The 25,202-nt window shown below is 46.2% G+C and overlaps 2 protein-coding genes across 4 annotated transcripts in view; both read right to left on the bottom strand.

Annotated features, from left to right (window-relative positions):
* The window catches only part of TMCC3 (transmembrane and coiled-coil domain family 3), a 291,867-nt gene that overhangs the window by 6,580 nt on the left and 260,085 nt on the right, over window positions 1–25,202 (bottom strand). For all 3 annotated transcript variants that reach the window (XM_078675965.1, XM_078675983.1, XM_078675973.1), the window contains one exon: window positions 14,587–14,722. In XM_078675965.1, the coding sequence (XP_078532091.1) occupies window positions 14,587–14,722 (136 nt within the window). The remainder of the gene's footprint in view (window positions 1–14,586; window positions 14,723–25,202) is intronic.
* On the bottom strand, window positions 64–14,143 carry LOC144769507 (uncharacterized). Its single transcript, XM_078653952.1, has 3 exons — window positions 13,060–14,143; window positions 11,244–12,821; window positions 64–147 (listed from the first exon to the last, which is right to left on the bottom strand). Exons 2-3 carry the CDS (start codon window positions 12,744–12,746, stop codon window positions 64–66), a joined length of 1,587 nt encoding a protein of 528 aa, XP_078510078.1. The 5' UTR covers window positions 12,747–12,821; window positions 13,060–14,143.

The raw sequence follows: 25,202 nt of genomic DNA, 5'->3' as shown, positions 1-25,202 counted from the left end.
TTGTTAGGTATTTGTGCTTCTTTTATGAGCATGGTACAACCTCAAACTTGCAATAAAGAATGTTTAAATAAAAACAGGAACAGGCAGGCTTTTGATTTCACCGGGCATTTCCATGATGGCCTTTATTAATTTTGGGATCTCATAGGTCTGTTGGACATAAGTAGTACGAAACAAATGTGAGTTGAGTGTGGATCTCATGGTTACTATGCAGAAGCCTTTTATGTTTATGTGTTGCACTACAGCATGGACTTTTAGGGGTATATGACAGGCTGATAGCATTGAGGGCATCCATAGTCAAGTGCCTGGGATAACTTTCTAAATAGCGGTTAAAAGTATTTTTTTGGGGGTGTTTCTGAATAAATGTAGGGTCTCTTGGGGTTCCGGAAAAATCAATGAGGAGTATGTCATGAATTGCTGGGGGCCAATAATCACAACATAATTTGGCATACAGGCTGCAATTGCCCCGTTGCAATTAAAAATCCTTGGACATCTCTCCTCCACACTACATAGCTGCTTCTTTCACACAGCTAAATCTTCACATATACTCGCCTATCTGCAATGATTCATTGGTCAATGTAATACTTACAGCAGCACCCTCTACATTGCTATATCAACACTTCCCCTCCCCAAATAAACATTTGCAAACATGTTCACAAGGGGCATGGATTGTCTGCTGCCATGTAGGTGTTCTGTACTACCCTGTTCATAAATTCTATGTCTGAAGATATTAGTTTTGGCCTTTTGTTGGGTGTACCCTGTTATTTCCCTATAATGTTCCTACAAACACTGAGATGAATTAAGCCATTCTGAAAGACATGCTAACTAGAACAACCAAGAATTTTTTGGGATCTGTATGTTCTGTAAATTGAGCAGGGAACTACCTTCAAAAAACCCTTTTTCAGTTTTGCCTGCACAGCGCTTGCTCTGCGTTTGTTAAATCTATTGTTTTTAATATAAACATAAAAGAGGCTCACATCTCACCTCCTCTCTTTCTTGGCCTTTCATTGGTTCCTGTGCTTGCCATTTACTTTTCCTCCATTTCTATTGGCTATAGCATATTTCCCTGCATTTATCAATACTTGTTCATAGTCTGCTTCTCTCATTAGTTTCCGGTGACCGAAATACTGTTAACAACCGCTTTGCTGAACTATTTATTTATTAAGTTTTGCCTCTTATTGCTTTTTCGTCTTGCAGCAGTTTTGTATAGGGCAACTTATCACCTGGAGGGATTAAGTGATTTGCCCAGAATCACAGGATACTGAGCCGCGACTCGAACCAGGCTCCTCAGATCTGGAGTCAGCAGCTCAAGTCGCTGTGCCACATCCTTTCCACTCCTGTGATACTTGTTAAATATAGTAATTCTAGAGACTTCCTTTCCAAGAGAAATGTTTTATTTTTCTGTTCTTTTACGCGCTGTATTCTGTGCACAATTTTGTTTAAGAAGGGTGCACAGGACTGAAGCCCCTAGTCACACACTTGACTGCGTGGGAAGTATGGCGACCGCTCAAGTTGGTCTTGCACTAATTTACAGGCACTTCTTTTCCATGCAATGACAAGTCCTTGATCTGATAGTGTGGACGATGGCCAAACAAGATTGTTTTATTATTTGAGAAGGAGCACAGATGTGTTACAAGCCATGGAGCAAATGAAAAGAACTGTGCAAACAGCAAAAAGCACTTTTTTCTTCTCAGCTTGGTTTATCTAATAATGATTTGACTTCTTTATAACTCCTTTAGGACACAAAACTTACATTGAGCATGATTAAGTCAAGTTCAGTATAATGATTTTACTTTTTATTTGTTCACTATATATACAGTATTTTGGAAATGTAATCAGTGATGTTAGGGTAGCAACACAAAAAGAAAAGATTTAAGTAAGTAAGTAAAACATCTATAAAGCGCTGCGAATGCCAAGGAGTCTTGGCACTGGAGGAAACTTATACTTCTCCTAGAATAGAGGTAAAAATGTTTGTATTTCCTTGGGGGGGAAAAGCCAGGTTTTGAGCAACTTCCTAAAGGATGAACAATTGGATTGCAATCGGATTGAGGCAGGCAGTGATTTCGAGATTTTTGCTGCCCAGTAGGATAGGGTTCTGCCGCCCCACCTGGCCTTTCTGATCCTAGGAACTTGGACAAATCCAGCATTGGTGGATCTTAGATTCATCCATGGGATGTACCAACCAAAGTATTTCTGGAGGTCCCGAGGCCCCTCATAAAGTGCTTTATGCACCAGGCATAATGATTTAAATGTAATCCTTTTTTATACAGCTGGCCAGTGGAGTTGTCGAATACGGTTGGATATGCAGTCAAATTAGGGGATATTCAGCAACACCCGGGTTGCCACATTTTGTAAAGACAGTAGCTTCAGCTGTAAACGTTTATCAATGCCCAGAAAAAGGGCATTGCAGTAGTCTATTTAATAGAGGAGCACAGCCACTATTGCAGTGTTTTGTAACTTGTGGGATGAATGGAAAAATCTTTCTCATAATTTTTAGAAGGGAAAAGCAAGAAGATGTATCATGGTTAATCTGTTGCGAAAAACAGAGTTAATCATCGAACAGTACTCGCAGATTTTTGGCTTTGTTAAGCGGGTCAGGCCATGGACCCGGCCTTAAGTCTTATGTCCCATCCTCTTGAACCTTTGTTACCTTGCCTACAGATTACCCGCCACAGATTTGGAGAAGCGCATGCCTGCGTTTAAAGCTGCTCTGAACCTCAACAGCGTCATTTATTCTGAATATCCATCGTCTCCAAGGTAAAGTGCACGCCGTGTATATTTACCCCCTCTAAAATGTTCCCTCCAAAAAAAACTTGTGTACACTTAATACTTGGAGTCTTGCCCCCATGATGTATATAGCATTTTCAGGAGCTCAAACTTCGGTATCTTTAGCCCCGATAAACAGTTTCTTCGTTTCCGTTGGAGAAAGGCCATGAACTTTGTGTGTCTTGAGGCTGACGCCTACCCAAGCAAGACCATTTTATTCTGCCTCTTTATCCTGGGAGGGGATTTATGTACATCATAAATCCCAGTGACTTTGGGGTTCCTAACGCAACCTTTATATATGTGCCCTTATTTTCCTTTTGTATTTTGTTTAGGCTTATTCATGTGACGAGAGCGTGTTGAATCCGAAACCACGTGCGGGGGCCCCTTTGTTAATCTCGAGGCCATTTCATTACCTCATTCTGATGCTCTACCTAGACCGCCTCCAGGTACTCATTGAAATAATCTATTGCTGTGCTTATTGCAGTAACATTGTTTTTTAGTGGGAGTTCACTAGAGCCTTATTCCATCTTTCTCTCCCTCTGTATTTTCCTGTTTATTTTTATGCAGATGATGTGAACATGTTTTAAGAAATCTTGGAAATCTTGCTCTCTTGGTCCCCTATTGATCGTTTTGAAAGGGACCTAGTGTGTAACCTAATACCACCTGGTATACAGGATTGGTGGTGAAAGCAAAATTGCACTTTTTGGTGAGTGGTCCTTTATTGTTCCTTGCCCCCTAGTTCATGGGGGCTAAGTATTATTGACCAAACCTGAACGTCTAATATATACTAAATCTATATGAGAAGGGTTTTCCTAGATAGAGGACCTCTACCCATGGATGGTCCACTTTCCTAAGTCCTAGTTGAGCCCCGTGAGGTTCTTTCTTTGTGACTTTCAGACCTCGTAAGAATGGTGGAATAAATTATGTATGTGCTGTAGAATTGTGGTGTTATACGTGCTTTGATGTTATGGTTCCCTCTCCCTGAGCTGTTCTGATTATAATGATACTTTGTTTAAAATCTTGGAAACTGTTTCTATTGGAGTGACTCTAGTAATCAGGGCCAAACACATTTTTCGAAAGTTATATTTAAAGTTATATTTAATGTGAAGTGAAAAGCTCTATATATATTGTTGTTTTTTATATATGTATATATATTTTTATATTTTCAGTCTTGTTGTCCCCCACTCCGTGGTACCTCATCGCCCTGACGAAGGTGTGGCCCCATTGGGCCTTACACCGAAACGCATGTCGGCGTGGTTCCTGTTGGTGGCAGGATCTCATCTGCCTCAGATGACCTTTTCCATTTCTTCTCTGCCCCTCATTTCACCTTCTGCTAATTAATCATTATCCATCTTGATTGCATTTATAGGCATTGATGTACCATTGTTATTGTTGTGTGTGGATGTGTGAAAGAATGTTTGAATGATAAGTAGTACAAATGATATGATTGCGAATTGAGTCTTTGATGTGTGCGGTTTGTGTGGGACTTCATTTCTTATCGAAGTTGTATATATTTTAATATATGCAATGTCACCCTTGCAATGTGAAAAATCATAAAATCTAAAAAATATTGATAAAATGATGAATAAACAGAGAACTTAAAAGTCTTTATGTGGTTTTGACTCTGATACCATGTGTTGTCACTTCCTCTTTTGAATTTAAGGATCCTCTTGTAGGACCTTTTCTATACAATGCTGGCAGGGTTCTGTTGATTCTTTGTGCAAGCTATGGACCCGTATCCGTAGGCCACTAGTAGTCCTTCCAAAGGGGAGAGCCGTTTCCAAACTCAATCACCTCAGTTTTATCTGTATTTAGCTTAAGGTAATTCTCGTACATTCACCCAATGATGTGCGACAGACAATTATGAAACTGATTTGCCAAAAAGTCAGCGTTAGATGTTAAAGATATAACTATCTACGTATCATCTACATAGGATACCAGCGAGAAACCATGCGCTCTAATGAGTTTAACTAAAGGGGTGACATAGATGTTAAATAAGGTGGGGGACAGCGCTGACCCCTGTGGAACTTTGCAGGAGAGAGAGAATGGATCCGAAGTAAAACTACCTCAACACAATTTCTGCTTTCTATGAGAGAGGAAGGTAGTGAGCAAAGTAAGAGTCAACCCTTTTATTCCTGCTGTCTCTAGCCTCCGCATTAACACCTGATGGATAACGGTGTCAAAAGCGGCTGAGAGATCAAGTAGGATAAGCACCCCTTTCCCCTCCCTATCCAACTGCTTACAGATCTCCTCTGTGGCCATGACTAATGCAGATTCCGTGGAATGATTAGGTCTGAAACCGGCGTTGTGAAGAATCAAGGAGATCATTGTATTCCAGATGGTTCACCAAGTCTTCATTCATGGCCCTTTCCAGGATTTTGGTAGGGAGTGGTAAACATGATCTGGGTCGATAGTTGTTTGCCTCAGTGGGGTCTAAAGAGGTTTGTTTCAGTATAGGGCGAATGCAAGCTTTCTTCAAGGATATAGGAAAGATCCCTGAAGAGAGTACATTGTGCAAAAGCGGAGCTAAGGACGAGCTAACAGTGTCTGATGCCGTGCGTACAACAAAAGGTGGACATGGGTCTGTAGGGGAGCCTGACTTAATGGATAAAAGTAATTTGTATTATCTTACAAGACAGAGAGGAAAAGTTTGTCAGTTCATTATTAGCCTGATTGTTAAGGGCTATACTCGTTATTAGCGGACCTGTGGCTGAGGCGACTGGATGCCCCAGAAGCTACTTATAGACTGTATGCTCTTTGGATTGAAAAAGATTTGCAACGTTGTTGCTAAAAGCTTGATCATGAGAGAACTGTTCGCCAGATTGGAGCTTAGACAAAGTCGTAACTGTTTTAAAAAGTTCTCTAGTCGAGTTTCTTGCTGCCCCTATTTTCATTGAAAAATCCCTGGTTTTAGCAGCTATGATTGCCACTTTGTATTCTTCTAGGACTAACCTGTAGTTGTGCTTACCCTTTTCACTGTAGTCCTGCCTCCAGGTTCGTTCTAGGCTTCTGCATTTGGACTGAATGGTTCTAAGTTCATCAGACTGCCAGGGGGCTGAGTTTTGGTTCCTGCGATATTTCATATTTTTCTCTGGGGCCACCATGTCACTTGCTGAGCTGACCCAGTGATTAAAATGTTCAGCGGTGCTGTTATTACCTTGATCATATTAAAGACATGATTATACATTGTTGGTGCAACTTATCACACGACGAAATGAATTAAGTGATTTGCCCAGAATCACAGGATGGTGCGCTGCCGAGACTCGAAGCGGGATCCCCAGCTCTCTAGTCAGCAGCCCTGACCTCTGCGCACATCCTCTCCACTCCTGTGCTACTTGTAAGAGAGCTCTTTCTTTTGTCCCGGATGGAGATTGATAAAAACAGCTTATTATTTATCACATAGGCGAAACCGATGCATTACCAATGCTTGTTTGGTTGTGATGCACTAGCTAGTATTTTGATAATAGATCTACCATCGATGTATATGTCCCGAATGGTTGGAAACATTAATTCACATAGTTTAAGTACATGTGGGTAAAGACTGGGAGGTAATTCCTTTCACTTAAGTGGGAAAATACCACACTAATTTTGCAAGGTTTTTTTTCAAATATGTTAGCACGGCTTTAACCTTTATAGAAGGCAATGAAAAAATGTTTTTCTTCAAATTGTAAACAAGGTCGAAACTTTATGCAACCACACAATGGCCAGGGGAAGTTTTAACCCAAATTTCGAATCAATTCTTACTAACAAGTACATTTGTTTGCAACAAGGTTTGCAGTTTACTTGCATCAACCCATTCCTTTAAAGCGTCTAAAATACCTCAGAAAAAACACCGTTTGCTGGTGGCATTTTTGCATTCTAATATTGTAACTAAATGATTATTTTTGCAATCTTCTTGGCGCAAATTTGTTGGACAAATGTTGAATACTTAGTAATTCACAGTAAAGTGCCTTTGGTGTTTAAAATCTACCGAGTTAGCTTTAGAAAATGTAAATATTCACCTTGCTTTGTAATGAGGATTACATCCTCTGTGGACACCTCTACATATTTGGCATTCTTAGCCTCGTGAAATTCAGGACCAAATTACCTTCCTCTGCTATCCAGAGTATATTCTTGATTATTCGGGGAAAAAATAAACTTTGTTAGAGTACAAAAATATTCCATAAAAAATTGATAGCTTGATGAAATTATCCCATGTGCCTTATTTACTAAGTACTAACTTTTGAAAACCATGATTCATGCAATAGCATCTAAAAACGTTCATGACATGTCAACAGTATTTCCCAACTTAGTGTTTTGATACGGATTTAAATGAGACTCGTTTAAAGACAGAATGGATTTAATTTCGTAGAACAATTTGGTTTCTTTTAATTCGATTTAGTAAGTTGTTCAGAAAGACCAAGTGTTGGGCTCAGACTTTCCTGAGCCAGCGACAGGGCTCCAACATAAATCCCCCCGGTGTGGTGATCCCTTCAACTTGTTGTCAATGTTGGAAAACACCAAGTAAACCCAGATGCACCAGGGCTGGCTAAAAGAGGAGCTTCGATGGCACACAACCTACACTAAAACAGATTCCTTCAATTGACAAACGTGACATTTCCACCATACCAGTCTAAGAAGTCAAATTCTATATTCCACACTGTAACTCTACTAAAATGTTACATTCTGCCTATTAATATTATTTTGCCTGTAGCATTCCATACCAACAAGACTCAAATGACAGGTCAAGTTCAACTGTTTGACTTTCATATTTGGTCACACTTTGTTTCTCATTGATTATACAACATCTATTAAAGGTTGCCTGAGGGAACGATGCCAAATAAGTTACTTATAACCGGAAGTAAATTATTTTGTCATAATTGCATTTTTCAGGTCTTGTGAGGACTAGCTTTGTGATTATTTTTGGACTTAGTGCATTCAAAACGAATGCGATAAAAACTAGTCACCAGAACGTAAAGGTCGATCTTTTCAGGATTAGGTATTTGACCTTCACGACCATTAAGGGTTAGGGTCGAAGGTAAAGGTAGACATAGAAAGCCGTTGAACAACGGGTGAAAAAGGAAGAAAGTGAACGCGCTAATGGTGCTGGATGAACTTTCAAATTATTTGTATGACCGAACAAGTTTGGACCTTTTAGCAACCCAGAGAGTTGCACTTTAAGAGTGACTGTCTGTCACACGTTGCAAATTAAAGTGTGCATGCTTGGTGGCTCTTTTCAGCAGTGAATAAGGATACACATTACCCCCAGGTCCCTCCTGACCTCGTCCCATTCCTTAAAATATGGAGATGACTATCTCCACGACAGAAAAAAAGAAAAGGAGCATGCTGGGATACCCTACCTGCTCCCTCCCACTGGGAGTACATAAGCGGTACCAGCCCAACATGCAGCCTGTTCTTTTTTTCGGTCTCCGACAGAATGTTTGCTGGTATGCTGTGATGTTCACTCACCTGCGCCTGCTCCTGCTGGGCTGGAGTGGCGTGCTGGTCCTTCTCTGCTCCCCCTGCCCGGCTGCCTGGCTTCGCGGGCAGGGGTGCTGTCTCCTGGTGTGTCTGCCTCCCGGCCTGCCTGGCTTGCTGGGTTGCGGGGCTTCTTCCTGGCTGCTGTTCCGGATTGCCGGCCCTTTGCGGCTGGTGCGCCGTCTCCCGATGGAACTTCCGGGTCGCCTGTGCACATCTCCCCGAGCTTGGCCGGGTGGGAGACGCGCTGCTCCTGTTGTTGGTGCCGCGGCGCTGGATGGCATTCCGGTGCCGGCTGGGTGTGTGGGGGCCTTGTTCGTGCTGCGGCCCCCACTGGGGGTGAGTCCCGCTTTGCGGTGTTGGCTCTGTGATGGACAAAATGGATGCGTGCTTTGCCTGGGGATGTGGAGACCGGCACTTCCCCGTTAGTTTACTGCGGCCCCCGCTGCGGGTGAGTCCCGCTTTGCGGTGTTGGCTCAGTGATGGAAGCACGGTATAAGTGCTTTGTCCGGGGATGTGGGGTCCAGCGCTTCCCTGTTGGTTGCTGGCGGTCTAGGGTTCGGTTCTCTGGTGTACCTGGTCCTAGGTTCACGATGCCGGCCTCATTCCCTGGCGCCGAGTCTTCCTTCCTGTGTCCTCCTCTGTGTCGGCCACTGTGCCCCGCTTCCGTGGGTGTGTTTGCCTGGCTGCCGCATGTCTTCCCCAGGTATCTTCCCCTGATGTCGCGGTGGTGTGGTCTGCTCTGCCTGGCGCTGATGTCCTGGAGGGCGCCTGGGCAGTTTCTTGGGGGGCGATGAGCTGTTGGGGCGCTCCTCCTGCCCTCCGGGTGAGTAAAGCGTAGCGGTCCCTGTTTCTTTCTTGTTTGTGGTGTGCTTTCCTGCTGTCTTTCTTTTGCAGGTACCTCCTGGGCCTAGTCCTTGGCTCCCTGCCTGTGGCCAGTGTGGTTCTTGCTGTGGCCTCGGCGGGGCGGACTTCTCTGCCCGGCGCTGGTGTTCTGGTTGGCGCCTGGTCAGTCTGTTGGGGGTGGGGGGGGTGCTGTTGTGGCCCTCTTCCTGCCCCCCTGGTGAGTACCGTGTATCGGAAGTCCCTGTTTCTTTCCTGTTCACTGTCCTTGTGCACTGTGTGGCGGGCTGGACATGGTTCCGTCTTTTGCCTGCTGTTGTCCGTGGCTGTTGCTGGTGGGTGTCGTCCTCTGGGCGTCTCCCTGCCGGTTGTGTGGGGTGTGTGCTGTTTTTCTGCACTGTTTCCTCTACTCATGTCCGCTTGTCGCTTGGTCTCCTGTGCTGCCTTGGCTCTTCTGCTCCGTGCTTGCTGCCTTGGTTTGCCTTCCCCGTGCCTCCTCAGCGTATTGTGTTCTGTTGGTCGGGGCGGTGGGCTGGTGGTGCATTCTTCCTGCCACCTTGGAGTCCTTTTCTTCTCCTCTTGGGTTGCGGCTTTGGAGGGGTTCTGGGGTGTTTCTCCTGTGGTGGGGGCCCCCTGCTTCGTTCGGGTTGGCCCCAGCCTTTTTGGCTCTCTCTGGTGTTCTCCGGCCCGACTTTTTTTTGGGGGGGGGGCCTGTTGCTCGGGCCCCCCTGCTCTGCGCTTGTCCTGCCTCTGGTGGGTGCGCTTGTGCCCTTGGAGGGGTGTGCGTTCCCCCTTTTTTTCTTTTGAGGTTGGGCTGTTCTCGCTTCCTGCCTGCGCCCTGTGTCCCTGTGTTCTTTGTGTTCCAGGGTCGCGTCTGTATTCTCCTGTGTGCCTTTGGCGTGCCTCTTGGGTTGGCTTGCCCTTGTGCCTTGGATTGGGCTTTTTCTTCCTGTTCCCCTGGCCTGTGTGCTGTTTTGGGGGTTCCGGTTGGGCCTTGACGGACTCGTGTTCTGTCCTTCGCCTGCTGCTGCGGCTCCCTGTGCTTTCTGGTTCCGGGGTTCTTCCTGGATTTATTTGCTGTTCCCGTCTGGCCTCTCCCTCTGGCGCTTGCCGCTTGGAGTGGGTCGTTTGCCGCTTGTGCTGTGCTCTGCGGCTGTGTTGCCCTGTGGCTTTGGCTTCTGGTCCTCCTGCTGCCTGGCCGTCCCTGGTGGGGTGTCTTCCTGCTATGCCGTGGCTCGCTTTCTGCGGCCCTCTGTCCTTCGGTTCCTGGCGTTCCTGTGGGTTCGGTCCTGGTGCGTGCCTGTCGGTTTCCTGAGGTGTCCGCTGCTGGTCGCTTCTTGCTTCCTCTCGGGTGCTGTGCCTGGGCCCTGCTCAGGCCTTCTGGCTTTCGGCGGGTTCCTGTGTCCTCCCCTTGCTTCCTTGTTGGGGGGGGGGCTGTTGGGCCCTTCCTCTGTCCTGGTGGCGCCTTGTCCTGGTTCTGGTTGGCCCCGAGCCGGTCTGGTTGTGCTCCTGGTAGGTCCTGTTTTTGTGGGATTTGTTTCTCGCCTTCTGCCTGATGGGGTTTGGTTTCCTGTTGTGGTTTCCTTCTCCCCTCTTCTTTCTCTGGCTGGCGGATTGTTCTTTGGGGCTTTGCTTCACTGGCCGCTGTTGCCTCCGGTGGGGGCTGGGTCGTTGGCTCTGCCTTGGGTGGGCGCTTGTTCTTCGTGTGCCTGGCTTCTGTGCCCCACCCTGTCTGCCGGTCCTGGCTGTGCTGTGCCCTTTCCCTGCTGGTGGGTTTTGGGTGTCGGTCTCCCCGGGTGTGTGGCCTCTCTGCACCTTGCTTTCGCCCCTTGGTTCCTGCCCTTCTCTTGGTTTGAGCGGGGTGGGTCCCTGTCTGGGTGCCGGCCTGCCTGCCTGCCTCTGGTTTTCGCTGTTGGGCGCTTTTTTGCTCCCTTCGGGTGCTTTTGATTGCCCCGTGCTCGGGTGTCTGCCTTCTGGTGGTGTCTCCCCCTGGTTTCCGGGGGGGGGGGGTTGGGTTTGTTGTGCCCTTCCTCTGTGCTGGTGGGCCTTGGCCTTTTTGGTGGTGTTGGCTCGGGTTTCTTCTTGCCTGCTGCCCTGTTTCCCCTCTTGTGCCCTGCCCTGTTGGCCGTGCCTTTTCGCTCCTTGTGGGGTTTGGGTGTCTGCCTCCCCTGGTGTGTTGCCGGGTTTCTGCTTCCCGCCCCTCTCGCTCTGCCTTGGGTTGCGGTTGGCTTTGCTTCAGTTTTGGGGCTTTGGGGGGGGGGGGGCCTGGCGTTGGTCCTGTGCCCCCGCGCGGGCTGTTTTCGGCCTGTACCCTTTGCCCTCTCGTTGGTGCTGGGGTGTCCCTTCCCGCTCCCTTGTTCAGTGGTGCGCCTTGGGCTTCTTCGGGCTCCTCTCCTTTCCTTTCGGTGCCGGGTTTTTTTTCCCGTGTGCTCTGGGGGCCGTGGCTCTGCCTCTGTTGGTTTTGCCTTTCCGGTCCCTGTTTTGCGTCCCGTTCGCTTTGCGTTTGGGTGACTGGTGCGCCTCTTGGCTTGCTTCTGTTGGGCTTTGTGCTGTGGGGCCCTTCTTTGCTTCGGGTCCTTTTTTTGGTCCCTGCTGGGGTCCTTTCCTGGCTGCTCCTTCTCTTGGGCTTTGTCGCGGTCCTGGGTTGGTCTTCGGTCCTTTCTGGGTCCGCTCCCTTCAGTTGGCTGTGGCGCTGGGTCCGTTGTGTGGGCTCTGGGCTTCCTTCCTCTGGTTCTCCTTTCTCGGGGAGGTCTGGCTGTGGTTGACTGTTGTGCCTTTCCTGTGCCCCTTCCTGGTTGGGGGTTCCTTTTTGCCTCTCCTTCTGGGTCATGGTGGTGCGGTGTTGTGTGCCTCCTGGCTGGCTGGCCTGCTTGTTCTGCGGCTGGTTGCTTGGGGTTGGGCTGTGGGCCTTGTTGTTGGCCTTCTGCCTTTGGGGTCTCGCCTTCGGTGGTTCCGTGGTGTCTCCCTTTTCCTCCTGGGGGTCGGTTCCTCCTTTCCGGTTCTGGGGTTTTGGTTTCCCTGGTTCCGTGTGGGCCTTTGTTGTCTTTCTTGGCTGCGCCCTCATTTTTGCCCCGGTCTTGGTCGTTTCTGGGGCGCCGGGTTCTTCTCCCGGTTGGTTGGCCTTTTGGGTGCTGCTGCTCTTGGGGGTCTCTGCGGGGGTTGGCCTTTGGTTGGTCCTGCCCTGTGGCCTGGTTCCTCTGTGGTTCCCTGTTGCTGCCCTCTTTTCGGTTCTGCTGGGGGCTTCCCCTGCTGTGTTGGGGTCGTCCCTCTACTTTGTTCCTTCCTGTTCCTTCGGCTCGTCGGCCCTGTGCGGGCTGTTCCTTTCTGCCCTTGTCCTTTGGGCTGATTTGGCCTGTTGGTCCCTGGTTGTTTGGCTGCCTGGGTACGGGGGCTTCGCCCTTGGGGGTTTCTCGCTGGTTGCTTGCCCTTTCCTGGCTCCGTTCTCTGTTGGGGCGCGTGCGCTTCTCCTGGGCTTCCTTTGGTCGTGGGGGGGGCTTGGTTTTGGCCCCTCTGCTTGCTCCCTTGGGGGCTTGGCTCTGCTTCTGTGCCTCCCTTTTGCGTGGCGGTCCCCTTCTGGCCTTTGGGGTTTTGGTTCGGGGCTGTGGGGTACTGTTTTTTGGTCTGGTGCCCTTGTTGTTTGTGGGGTTCCGGAAGGCCGGGTTCTCTGCTTTGGTATTCTCCATATTTTAAGGAATCGGACGAGGTCAGGAGGGACCTGGGGGTAATGTCCTATTACTTACCGGTAATCTTCATTACTCCTGGTCCCGTTGACCTCGTCCCATTGCTTGCTTCCCTCCCTCGCGGACGGCCTTCCTGTTGTTGGCTTGGTGTTTTCAGGCTGCATGCTGGGCTGGTACCGCTTATGTACTCCCAGTGGGAGGGAGCAGGTAGGGTATCCCAGCATGCTCCTTTTCTTTTTTTCTGTCGTGGAGATAGTCATCTCCATATTTTAAGGAATGGGACGAGGTCAACGGGACCAGGAGTAATGAAGATTACCGGTAAGTATTAGGACATTATTAGCAGAGGTAGCATGCCCCTGTTTTCAGAAAAACCTAATTTTGCAAGGTAACACTGCAGTCCCTTGTTTGTTTTTATAACAATAATGCATACAATGGGTAGGACAGATCCATCTCAGTGTATGTATCCAAGTACGAAGCATATGAGTTTGGGAGAACTACGAAGCGTGGATGAAGTTGTTAAACCACTGATGCACCCAGTACTCTAAATTGGAAACCAGCACTTAGGGCCGGATGAAGCGGGACCAAAAAAAAAAACCTCTTGTCTACACACTGGTCATTTCAAAGTGGCCCATCAGTCAGTGCCAGACTGGCCGAAAGTCCAAACCAACACTGCTGGTCATTCAGTCACTCTGGCATTTCCCCCACTGGGCTGCAGCCTAGGGATCTGTTTTTAGGATTAACATCTCTTTATTATTATTATTTGACATATTGCGTACAGCACTAACCGCCTACATCCACAGGCCGGCGGAGACAGATCACTGCATGTTCATTGGGCGTCATTTAAGGGAAACACAGTACCGGAACAAGGCAATAAGAACCAAAACTAAGGCAGATAAAATGGAGGGGGAGGGAGAGAGGGAAACGCCGCGGAAAAAGAGACTAGCTAATAGCTCATTATTAACGGTGTAGCGTCATAGAGTCACTCCAGGTGTTTGAGTCGTTAGGCGTAGGATTTTCCGGTATTGAGGGCATAATAACTCACGGAATTCTTCAAACAAGTATCGAATCCATGGTTGCCACATTTTATCAAAAGAAGGAAGTTGCTGTGTGGCCACGGCCGTCAGCTTTTCCATGCCCAGTATATCCCAGACCTTTTGTAGCCAATCCAAGTGAGTTGGAACCGAGTCTGTTCCCCATCTGGCCAGCAGGAGCTGTTTCGGTGCACCCAGCAGCAACGTGATCGCCCTGCCTCTATGTGAGAGCGACGGATATGTGAGGGGGTTAGTGAGACCCAGGATAATATAACTTAGAAATGTGTGTATGTCTGTTTGAAAAATAGTATTGATCGATGTCGGGATCTGTTTTTAGAGAGGAATGGTCTGCCATGGCTCAACCATCCCCCTTCTACCACGGCATCCTGCGGTGTGGACCCGATTTGAACATTAGTGCCGGGGTTGATTGATTCCAAGTCCAGCTCTAAGGCCCAAGACATTTTAACAGAATATTGTTTACTTCTATGCCAGTATTTGGCATTCGAAAAGACAGTATGAGCGTTGGTAGAGCGATCGAATAATGTTTGTGAGACAATGGCCATCTAAATGTCTTAGTTACACATTATGGAAATATCAGCTTAACAAACAAATCCAAACACACTGAATAATTACTCTAATAGCCATGCCCTTCATTTTACTGTTTTAATTTGAAAATAGGTGCCATGGAGCCAGTCAAACATCTTGAGAAATAACTTCGTTTTTAAAGGCATCCCAAAGCAATATCTGACCTGAACTACACTGAATGCATAAGGCAGAAGGTGCTATGAAGATACGTGGTGGTCTCCCAGTACCTGAATATCCCGCGAGCGTTCGTAGGCCTGGTAGGCCACCTTCTCTTCTATGCTGGCCAGCTCTTGCTTCAGGTTAGCAGTCTCGTGCTGATGTAGGTCCGTCAGGTCATGCAGCTGGTCTTCTAATCGCTCATACCTATTTCGAGTAAAGAAGAGTAGGCTCAGCATGCGGCAAAGACACCCTAATATTAACAAACTGCATCACCAGCCTTTTCTTAGCCACCCCACTGCTTGTTGTTGTAGCCAGATATTTTTAAACCTGGATTTCCAATGACAGGACTGCTCGATGAAAATATCCCTTTGTCAATGCAATGGTCAAGGTTGAATATTAATAGTTGGCTATGAACTGATTGTGCGTGTTAGATTGAGTGATTCTGAACAGTAAACAAGGTTTATCACAAAAAATTCCTCGCATGGAATTATAACACGGTCAATACAACGACCGCGTTATAATTCCGCATACCATTACTCCGCAAGTTGTTGTTCCGATTTAAAATGCAACACCTTCCCTATTGTCCACACAGACTGGAGTTGGAATAGTAAATTAGACTATTCCAACATCCAGCGCCCCCCTCCACAAGTCGCTGTTACGACTTGCGGGGTAATGGTATGCTGAATTACAACGACCGCGTTGTAATTCCCTGCGGGGAAAAAAGACTGCGGGACGACGAGGCATATTCATTCAGAAGACAGTGTACCATATACTGATTAGTGTACATGATCATGAGAGAAGAGCTACATTCTCTTGTGTCACAAGTTGACTAAGGAGGAGCGGGGTGGTGTAGGGTAGAGGACAGATTGCCCATGGTAAGGGAGCTGCTTGTTATCGATAACCTCCAATGAATCCTGCAACTCTACTTTCAAACTCCACTTGTCGTGCCAACCAGGCAGGTCACTCAACTACTTAGAAAAGTTCATCCTGATGACAGTGATTTAAAACAGCTGTTTATATTTACTTGGTGCTTCTACAAAGGATAAGGTTATAAGTTTTGTACTTAGAGTCAATATAAGTTGTCCAGAGGCTGTATTGTAGCAGATGCCATTGGCGCAACATCATGTATGCCCATGTATGCCCACTGTGTGCACCCCCAGGGCACTTTGGTATTACAAAAGGGCCACAGACGCTTGTTCAGCCCCTTCTGTAATACAGATAGCGCTGTTTCACATGTAGCGCCAGCAATATTTCAAGTGGTCATTCCCGCATTTGCATGGCCCCATGCATATGAGGAAATCTCTTTACCTCTGCACCTGTGCCGTATTATGGAACAAGTGCAAAGGCATAGAAGCGATCAGGAGGTGCACTGAAAGTGTGCCACAAAAAGGTGACACACTGTTAGTGTGCCCCCTGAGGGCAGCTCTCTCGAGCGATGAAAGGGTCCCCAGGGACTACCCAAATATCCCCTTGTATGCACGTGCAGTCCCTCACTGCACCCACCTGCACTGTGAAACACTGAGCAGCTTTGAAGAAGCTGATGAGTTCATCGCTGCCCTAAGGGCAGCGCATTTAACATAATAGGGTGGACTATCCCTGTGTGCGCATGGCACACCTGTAGGAAGGTGAGCCATGCACAAACATGGAAAGTGTGCCATATATGTAATAGGGAACCAGGACGTCAATCTTTTACTGCACTGAAAAAAATGTGTAGGGTCCACCAATGCATAACCTTTCAAATGCTTCTTGATATGACAGAATCATAGACTGATTCCACACATAACCAGGTCCAAAAATGTTGGAAGTGCATGTGATGTATAAACACATGTAATGGTATTGCTAAGTGCTGTACTTCCAAACGACATTTAATAACAGCAAGGCAAATCAATGAATTGTGCTTCAATTAAAGTTTGATAATATGTCTCAGTCACACATCTGCACAGTACCCACATACACTCGGTCTCACACACATTGCAGTTATTTAAGAACCAACGGGCACATATTGCAAAACATGCAGAAGAACATAACATCAGCCCTAAGTCCTGACCAGCCATTTCCACTGTATGTCCTAGGTCTGTACGGCAGGTGGAGCTACGCTGCACCTAAAATGCACTGCAGTGACACCAGTGTTTAATTTGTAGAAGAATAAAAGCTGATGCCCAAAGATCTGCTCACAAACTGGCACCCACCAACGGCTCCCAGAATACCAAGGTTGCGTGGTCTCCAATCCACCTCACGATTCTTTTATTTACTGCTAGACTGTCTCTGCCTTGTCATCTTACTCATGTAGGTTCCCGCTTTTTCCCTTTGCGACAGTTTTTCTCTTACTCCTTCTTTCCCCATTTTTCGTTTTTCTTATCTTGCTCTCGTGGAATGCCTGATAAGGAAAAATAAGTGTTGTGCCCCAAAAGTAAGTTTGAGCTGCTTCCACCGGCAACCACTCACTCAAATTAAGCCCTGATTGACACACGGTAATGAAAAGTGTCTTTGCCATGCAGGAATTGCCTATTTTTATATACTGATAGGTCACCTCTGAAGAATGCTTTGTAAGCCCACAGTGCAGGGCGCTAATATATAAAGACAGGGCACACTACATATTGGGGGTAGTGTGCCTCACAGTGAAATAAAGACCAAAAGCTATTTCACGGGTAGGTATGGCAAGACTATTCCCTAACAGGATCATATGCGATTAAAATCTTTGTTTTCCACCTCTGCTTAGGAAAGGGCTAGAAAAATGTTTCAAAGTTATTTCCTGGTTAGTTTTTAAAATCTAACTGGATGGCTAAAACTGTTTTTTTTATATCTTAAGCAGAAAAGTGACTTTGTAAAACTGTACTTAAGGCTGCCTGAGCCAATATTTCTGTTCATCAAACCTCTAGAGCTGCAATACATATCACTGGCTGACAGAGAAGTTGACTCTGGCTCAGGGCAAAAGCTTGCCTATGGGCCAAGGAAAGGCTACTGGGTGTTAAATGCGAACCACTTATCATAGAGTAGCTACCTGGGAGAGGACAGGAACACTTTGTAGAACCGCAGGCAGGTTTAGCACCACCTCCTGACTTGGAGATGCCAAGAAGGGCTTTTCTTATTTATTCTCAGGTCCCTCCTAGACAGTCATGCTCCAGCCACAGTAAAAGGTAAAACGAGTTTTGACCCTGTCAGGTATGAGACTGGCCAATCAGCTCAATACAGGCCTTTCTGATCGCAGCTGGGTCCTGCCGTTTAAACAGGGGATTCTGAGCAATTTAACAGTAATGCAAAGAGGAAGTGGTGCAAAAGTAGGTGCAAAAGTAGATTATGAAGAAATAGTTAGGAGTGTGTGGTAGAGTTTCTCCAATAACTGCCTAGTGCATTGGATAAATCTGGCACCTCAATCATCACTTCTGCGGAACTTTCCTGGACATTGGATGACTCCATCAGAAGAAGGCCATGCTGGAAGAAGAATCATAGCTTCTGACACCTCGATCTTGTTGGAGGAAGAGGACTCACACAAGGACTCAAGGACTCCTGAAGTGTGCTGACACCCAGGGACTGAAACTGCTCTGAAAGGGTCAACTAGTTGACCATCTGTTTACCTGCTTCAGGGAGACAAAAAAGCGGGACTACTGACTCCGGAAAGGGCCCTGATGACTAAAGAGGACTAGACCTGTAGGAAACCTCGCTAAAGAGAGACCTGGGCCTGGAAACCTGCCCTGAGGAGCTACAGCAGGACAGACCAGAAGAAGCTTTCTCAATGTGAAGCCTTGGACAGGAAAACACATTTGGTGTATCTGATCTCTGCTAAATTACGGTTCGCCTGAAATTATGCCTAGGTCCCGGTCCACCACAAACTGCTTTTCCATAGGGCATGACTTTTTGTAGGTACGCTTTACCTTGAAACTTTAAAAATTCCCAACTTCATTTCTCGTGATCCTATTTTGATGATTTAGCAGTCTTTTTGTTTATTAAATTTGTTTGAGTTAACCTAAATTGGCTTGGTATTGTTATTGTTCTGTGTTCTTTGCTTTGGAATTGTAGACACTACTTAAACTTAGCACAAACTTCTCTGGGGATTGCCTGCTGCTTGTGTCATAGCTACTTGGGATGAGCAGCGAGTCTTTCAGAATTGTGTTTTGACATAATGAGAGTGGGATTGTTGAGGTGGTTGGGTACCACCATCCCAAATTATTAATTCCATTTCTGGCAGCAGTACACAATCATTGTTGGCCCGTTCTACTCTGGAGTATATTGTCACGACTCCAAGAAAGGTCATCTAATGGCCTATAAATCTCACAAAGGGGAATGGTTTATACAACCCAGATGCTTCAGTTATGTATTCTCCACAGCTAGTATAGGCATCAAGGAGTGAACATCTATCGTTGACGGTATTCAAAGATGTATGTTGGTTTCAGCTGATAAGTTTGCTGAAAATGTATGGACCAGTGTCCAAAACCCTCAGGTTTAACTGGATAAAAATAGAAAACCCCGCTGTAATGGGCCAATTGGTATGTTCTTTAGGGGTTGAATGATTATGCTCATTAATCTATATCATGGCAAGTTATGATAAAAAACGTTGCATGCAGATGTTTTCACCAGATGTTCATCTGCTTCTGCAGTAGAATACTGTTCACATCCTTTCCAAGAACACAATAAACAAGGAGATTTTGTTCTCCCAAGGTGCCGGTTTCTCTGTGAGCTTCCTCAATTTCTCACCCCTCTCGATTTCTTGAACCAGTGATTTTAAGTATTACCTTAAATTAGACTCTCTCAAGAATTTTGTTCTGGCTATAATGTAGCAAGAGGACTCTAGATATTTTCAATTTTTCTTGAAATGTACTCAACCCTATTTTTAGCTATTCCGAGCCAGTAAAAGATTAATAAACCTAAGGAAATACCAGGGGCCACTTGAAAAACGTCTCTTTTAATTATAGCATGACAGAAAAGACAGGGTTTTCTCAACAGATGCATCTCAACCAATGGGGAAAGAGTATGCGATTCTTGTGAACAATTTGATTAAAAATGGAATTACATTTTGAAACCCTCTATCCCCAGTTCCCTCTCATTACAAATGAAAGCAGGGTATAGTTGTTCAAAATCATGCTTCCACTGTCACTGTATGGTTGCATTTTGTCACCCACTTCCTTGTTAACTCCCACTAGTCAAATTTTGTAGCTGAAATTTCTAAGGGTACTTTTCTTTGTAGCTTCTTTTGCATTAATGTGCTCTGACTCATTAACATGGAATTCGAACTCAGATTGAGGAGTCCACATCCTACAGTGATGCAGAGCTATCTAATGGGTGCAGCCCCATCACTATCAGAACTTTAACACTTTAAGGACCTACTACCAATTACCAAGAAGGTTTTACAACTGATGCATTTTCTCAAAACCTCTTCATTGGTTAAAAGAATTCAAACAAGTTGACATAATCATTAACCCAAAGCACAATACCACTGGATGGGGAAAGGTGGTGGAGGACCTTTACCTGCCAAGAATCCTCATGTAAAAACAGTAAAAATATCTACATGAGAAGAACTCCATCTTAACTCCATGGAACTTACTCAAGGGGCCGACAACTTTAGATCAACCTATGCTTTTTAATTCACATAATGCAAAAGGAGTCCAAAAGGACAATTTGTAGAAAACACAATTGCCACCCTTAAATAGCACTCTTCCATAAAGGGTGATGCTTCACTGTGAAATGCAGCAGATGGGCACATTAAATAGGCAATGCCAGCCATCCGAGATCTTTAGCCCTCAAAATCAAAAGATCCGAATGGATGGCTCCAATGTCAGTAGATGATTGTAGCCACAGAAAGGTTAATGCCCCTGTCCTTCATATCTAAACCTGAAAAAGGGTCACTAGTGGGCGGAGAATATCTCGATGTGTCTAGAAGCATCTTTCCAAATATGGCGATACCTCTACAGCTGTAACCTCTGTTCTGGCTTCCACTTACATTTCTAATTGGCCTGGTCTCATCACAGAGAAAAAATATGTGGATTCGCTGAAAGTGTTATATATGCAGAGGAACTACAAAACATCTACATAAGGCTTGTACATATTTGCAGGTACTATGTCAAAGTAGTACCAAAGCACAGTAGGAAACTTGTTGGGTTGGCCCAGCTCCTGTGTAACCATTGAGTAGCTCTGTCATGGGAAGGGCAGCACCCCATCTGTGCAAACATGGCTTACAGGCTTTGTGTCTTGCGGCACAAAATCAGAAGCATACAGTACATTATTGCCTAAGGGGTCATGCCCTAGATACATATGGGGCACACTGGGAACCTATCTTGCTGGGCGGGAAATAAAGGACAATGAAGAAAGAAGGAACCCATGATATCACTAGATAGTTGAGGTCAGATCACAAGAGGGATAAACGTAGCATAAAGGTAGCTAATCAGAGAGTCAGGGCAAAGCAGATAGTATACACACTGACAAATGAGGCTATTTTCTGGCTGGTTGCCATTTTAATTCTATTATAAAGCATACATACAACATGTTAACGTATTCTGGTTTGACAATTGACAATTTGACAATTACTGTGAATATTATAGTGGTCAATATTTGGTATTGTACTAATGTATCAATACATAAAACTTATAATATATAAAAAAATATATATAATGTGTGGTAAGTTGCACTGTATGTTACCTTAATCAATCTGGAATAATAAACATATTCTCCTCCTTTGTGAACCACTTGCTGAGGTCACTGGCTTCTGATCAAATGTTTTAATCTCATCAGCAGCCAGTACGTTAAAGGCTTGCTTCCGAGAGGAAGTCAAGCGGTGTGCTAGGTTCTCCAACAACCTTTTCAAGCTCTTCAGGCTAGAAAGATTGCAGATCGCGGAATGCTGGCATGACAGTGACTCATAGTCAGGGCTGGATGCACTGAGGTTCTCCTGATTCTGTACTTGGCCTGCCCAAGGTATGGACGACGCCTCCCTCTAGCCATAGTTTCAAGACAGTATAATCACATGTATTGCCAGTGTCTGCAAAGTTGCATCCCAATTCCAGAGGAAGAAGCCTTCAACCATAAAAAATCTTGAAAATAAGAAGTCTTCACAAAGCAGGATGAAGAGGAGAACTCGGCGCATAGTAAGCATAGGACATTAATGAGGAAGACTGAGTTGAATGGTACTCACAGTGCCAAATACGTGTTATGGCTATGTTCCCACAGCACAAAGAGGGAAATCCGTAGACTCCCAAAAGAATCCATTAGGTCACGTTTAATATCCGCCTTAGGACACACTTACAGAGATGTGTGTATGCAAACAATGCAAACACAAGGAGATGATGGACAGAGCACTGAAACTTTTCAGACACTCACACCCAGTCACAGAGCTGGGTTGAAATCATCATCGTTCTTTAGCTCAATTCGCCACCTCCGTTCAGACTCAACTATATGCAAATCAGAATTGCCCCTGTGCCTCATGGGAACAGGCCAGCCCGAATGTCCAAGCCAGGTGTTCCCTGAACTGGAAACAAGCATCCTGGGACCGGTTGCGGGGTAACACCCCTCATCAGCCAGGCTAGCTTGAATCTAGTGGCAAAGTGAGCTAGGGACCCACGTCTGTGCATACCCTGCCAACTTATGGTGAAACAAAGCAAACACAAGGAGATGATGGACGGAGCACTGAAACTTTTTCAGACACTCACTCCCAGTCACAGATCTAGGTTGAATCCATCATCGTTTTTTAGCTCACTTTGCCACCTCAGTGCAAACAACTGTGGAAAAGTAAATTTTGCCATGTTCTGTGTCCCTACGTGTCATCCATCATATGTTATGTGTGCATGATTAAATATGCATATGCATTCCCCATGTCCGATTAATGACGCAATTACAGTTGTGTCCACCTCTAGTATGCCAGTTTCCAGTCCTCGTGAATAATACGAATATCAGGCCTATGTAAAGCTACGTTGCCACGTTTCTCAGTGTGCACGTTATTCCATTATAAAGTCCCCGTTTTTAGGCCTCAAAAGGGCCCGGACACCAGATTCAGCTCCTGTCTCCTGAAGCCTCGCTGAGGAGGGATACAGCCCCCACCTGTATCCTCGACCCTTCACTTACTTCCTGCCTCTCAGTGCCCGGTGCAGCCTGGCTCTGCCTCTGAGTCTGCCAAGACTATGTTATGATTCCAGTTATCAGTTCAGCCCTCCTTCCCTGCATTCCTAAAGCTACTGAATCGCATCAATAGTTTCCGTCATTGTCTAGCCTTCAGGGCTCCATGTTAGAGAAATACTGTATTTAATGGTCATTTAATATTCTTCATCACGCACTACATGTAGAATAATGCATGCTCCAGTCTTAGAGTCTGTTAGCCTTTCCTCTCCTGACTTCTAGTTCCTATCAACATGTTCCCTAAACATCAGATACTAGATAGGGTTTAGGTACATGTCGCCCTGACTCTCCAGACTTCAGTCTCTGCTCCTAGCACAGAGTTCATAGCCCCCAGCTTCTCCTAGTAATACGTCATTGCCAGTTTGCGCGCACCACCAGGTTAGAGGTCCCGGCTCCTCAGGTAGCCCCCTCCATGGTTTCCGCCCCATTCATGACATATTCTGTTACGTTTACATCACATGTCTATGTATACGCCCTGTTACACCTTCTTCTCACCCTTATCTTTCGCGACTGCTACGCGTCACACCTACTGCTCCACCCACTGCTACGCCCATTGCAATGTAATGCTATGTGTTTGCGTTATGTATATATGCTCATGTATTGTTATTAAAAGTTAGAGCTAGCCATTCCAGATCCTGTCCCCGGCAGCTGCCGGGCCACGCTAGTCCAATCCGGCCCCCCTGCCGGGCCTTGCCATTCTGTTCCCATGCAGGTTGTCCTGATCCTGTCCTTTATGCTGTAATAAACCTGCAAAACTCCCACTACCTCGAATCTTGACTCTTATTTTATTGAGCTATCTGTTATTCATTCATGCACTCAAAAATAGGGTATTATTTATTTATTTACCACATAATGGCGCCCGAATAGGGACTTGCCCTTTCCCCACGCGTCGGTGAAGCCACGCCGACCCCCTGACCCTCTGCAGTCGTGACGGAACTCTTCTGCGCAGTGGCAGATATTTCTGCTCAAGTATCCCTCAGGCCCACGGAGGAGACGGAGGAGGCGGTCCAGCATCCAGACGAGATGGTGGAGGAACGCGGTGAGTCCCGACCAGAGCCCAAGCCAAGAGTCCAAGGTCCGAGGTATCCGGAGGTCCACCCGTAACTGAAGTCCGAAGTCCGAAGTTCGTCGTCCGTCGTCGTAGCAGTCCAGTCCAGTCCGAGGCCTTCCGTTCTTGCTGCCCGGTGAGTACCGTTACTGGGGTGGTATCTAGACAGGGTCAATTTAATTGACTCTGGTCTGTGGGTTGGTGGTACACAGTCCCACAAACGAAGTGTCCACTTCGGTGGATACGGGTCCTGACGTGTCTCTTTAAGAGACCGGTAAGTTTCGTACTGTTTCAGCAGTGCATCTAGTTTCTGTTCTAGTCAGTTTCTGTTCTCGAGAAAATCTATGTGTTCTGTTCTCAGTATTTCCAGGTAGTATTCTGTTCGAACTGTTATTTTAAATGTTTTTCATGTATTTTAATGTCGTGGTATGACTGGGGAATAAGTATCGTGTTCATTGTGTATTGTATTGTGTCTAGATTACAGTTCAGTCATGCCCATATTTTCCAAGTTACGTCAGTTGAAAACTAGAAAGGGTCTGCTGGAAGCAGCAGTTCCCGTCCCGCCCAGGGACAGTCCAGGTCACTTTATGTATCAGAAACATGGCATAAGCGCCATATTGTATCTAGATTTATGGGTAGAGTATACCAAACAGTTAGAAGAAAAGTATAGATGGCCCGTATCGGGTACATGGGATGCCGAGTGCATCATGCGAGTAGAAGAAGCATTATGGAAAAAGAAAGCCAGACAGTCACAGAAAGATGCCATCGAGTTATGGCGTAAAGAAGCTCATAAAAGAACTGAAAAAGAAATCAGAAAGTCAGAATTAAGTAGAGAATCCTTAGAGCGAGCCCAAGAAAAAGAATTAATCGAGATAGGTGAACAAGTCAAAGCCGAACAGTCAGACAGACAGAGGAATGCCCTTATTAAGGGTATGTATCCTCTTCTTGCCGAGGGCTTGCCAAAAGCGACCCCAGAGGCATCCAGTAATTTCCCGCCACCACTAGTCCCGACCAAGCTACGTCACAAACCGACCGCAGCTGATATTTTTATTTCGTCCTATCTGGACGACACAGTCCCTGAATATGCAAATCCTGTTCGCGCTCCGCCAGTCCCTGTAAATCAGGCACATCCTGCTCCTCCAGATACCGGGGCACCCCATGCAGTACCTGCTACGGTACCCCCGGTCCAGCCAGCATTTCAATTTCCCGCTCCGCCACGAAGAATATCAGTCGACGATTCTAGTCTAGGGGCCGCAGGAGGAGGTCCTCCCCAAACCCCACCGCCACGCAAGCGTTTATCAGCACTCGAATTACATGCTCAAGCATCACAGCGTACTCCCAAGAGTAATAAGTCTGTTGCAGAAATCAGGCAAGCCCTTGGCGAATGTGCCTATGACCCAGTCCCAGGCGAGAATAATATGGTTTTATATTCAGTACGCGTAAGGAGGGTGACCGAGTATCTAGTCACCCTACCCAATATGAAAGAAGATCTAGACAGAATATATCGTTTCATCCGTACAGGGGATGATCCAGAAA

This window comes from Lissotriton helveticus, chromosome 1_1, assembly GCF_964261635.1.
Source record: "Lissotriton helveticus chromosome 1_1, aLisHel1.1, whole genome shotgun sequence".
In the NCBI taxonomy this organism is placed as follows: domain Eukaryota; kingdom Metazoa; phylum Chordata; class Amphibia; order Caudata; family Salamandridae; genus Lissotriton; species Lissotriton helveticus.
This window is presented reverse-complemented; position numbering and strand designations above follow the sequence as displayed.

Bases quoted from the DNA above. Each gene is read 5' to 3' on its own strand.
- LOC144769507 (XM_078653952.1), bottom strand. From the start codon at position 12,746: ATGGAGAATACCAAAGCAGAGAACCCGGCCTTCCGGAACCCCACAAAC. The intron at 148-11,243 runs GCAACACACCAG...TATGTCCAACAG, and splicing joins GGGCGGGAAGCAGAAACCCG to ACCTATGAGATCCCAAAATT.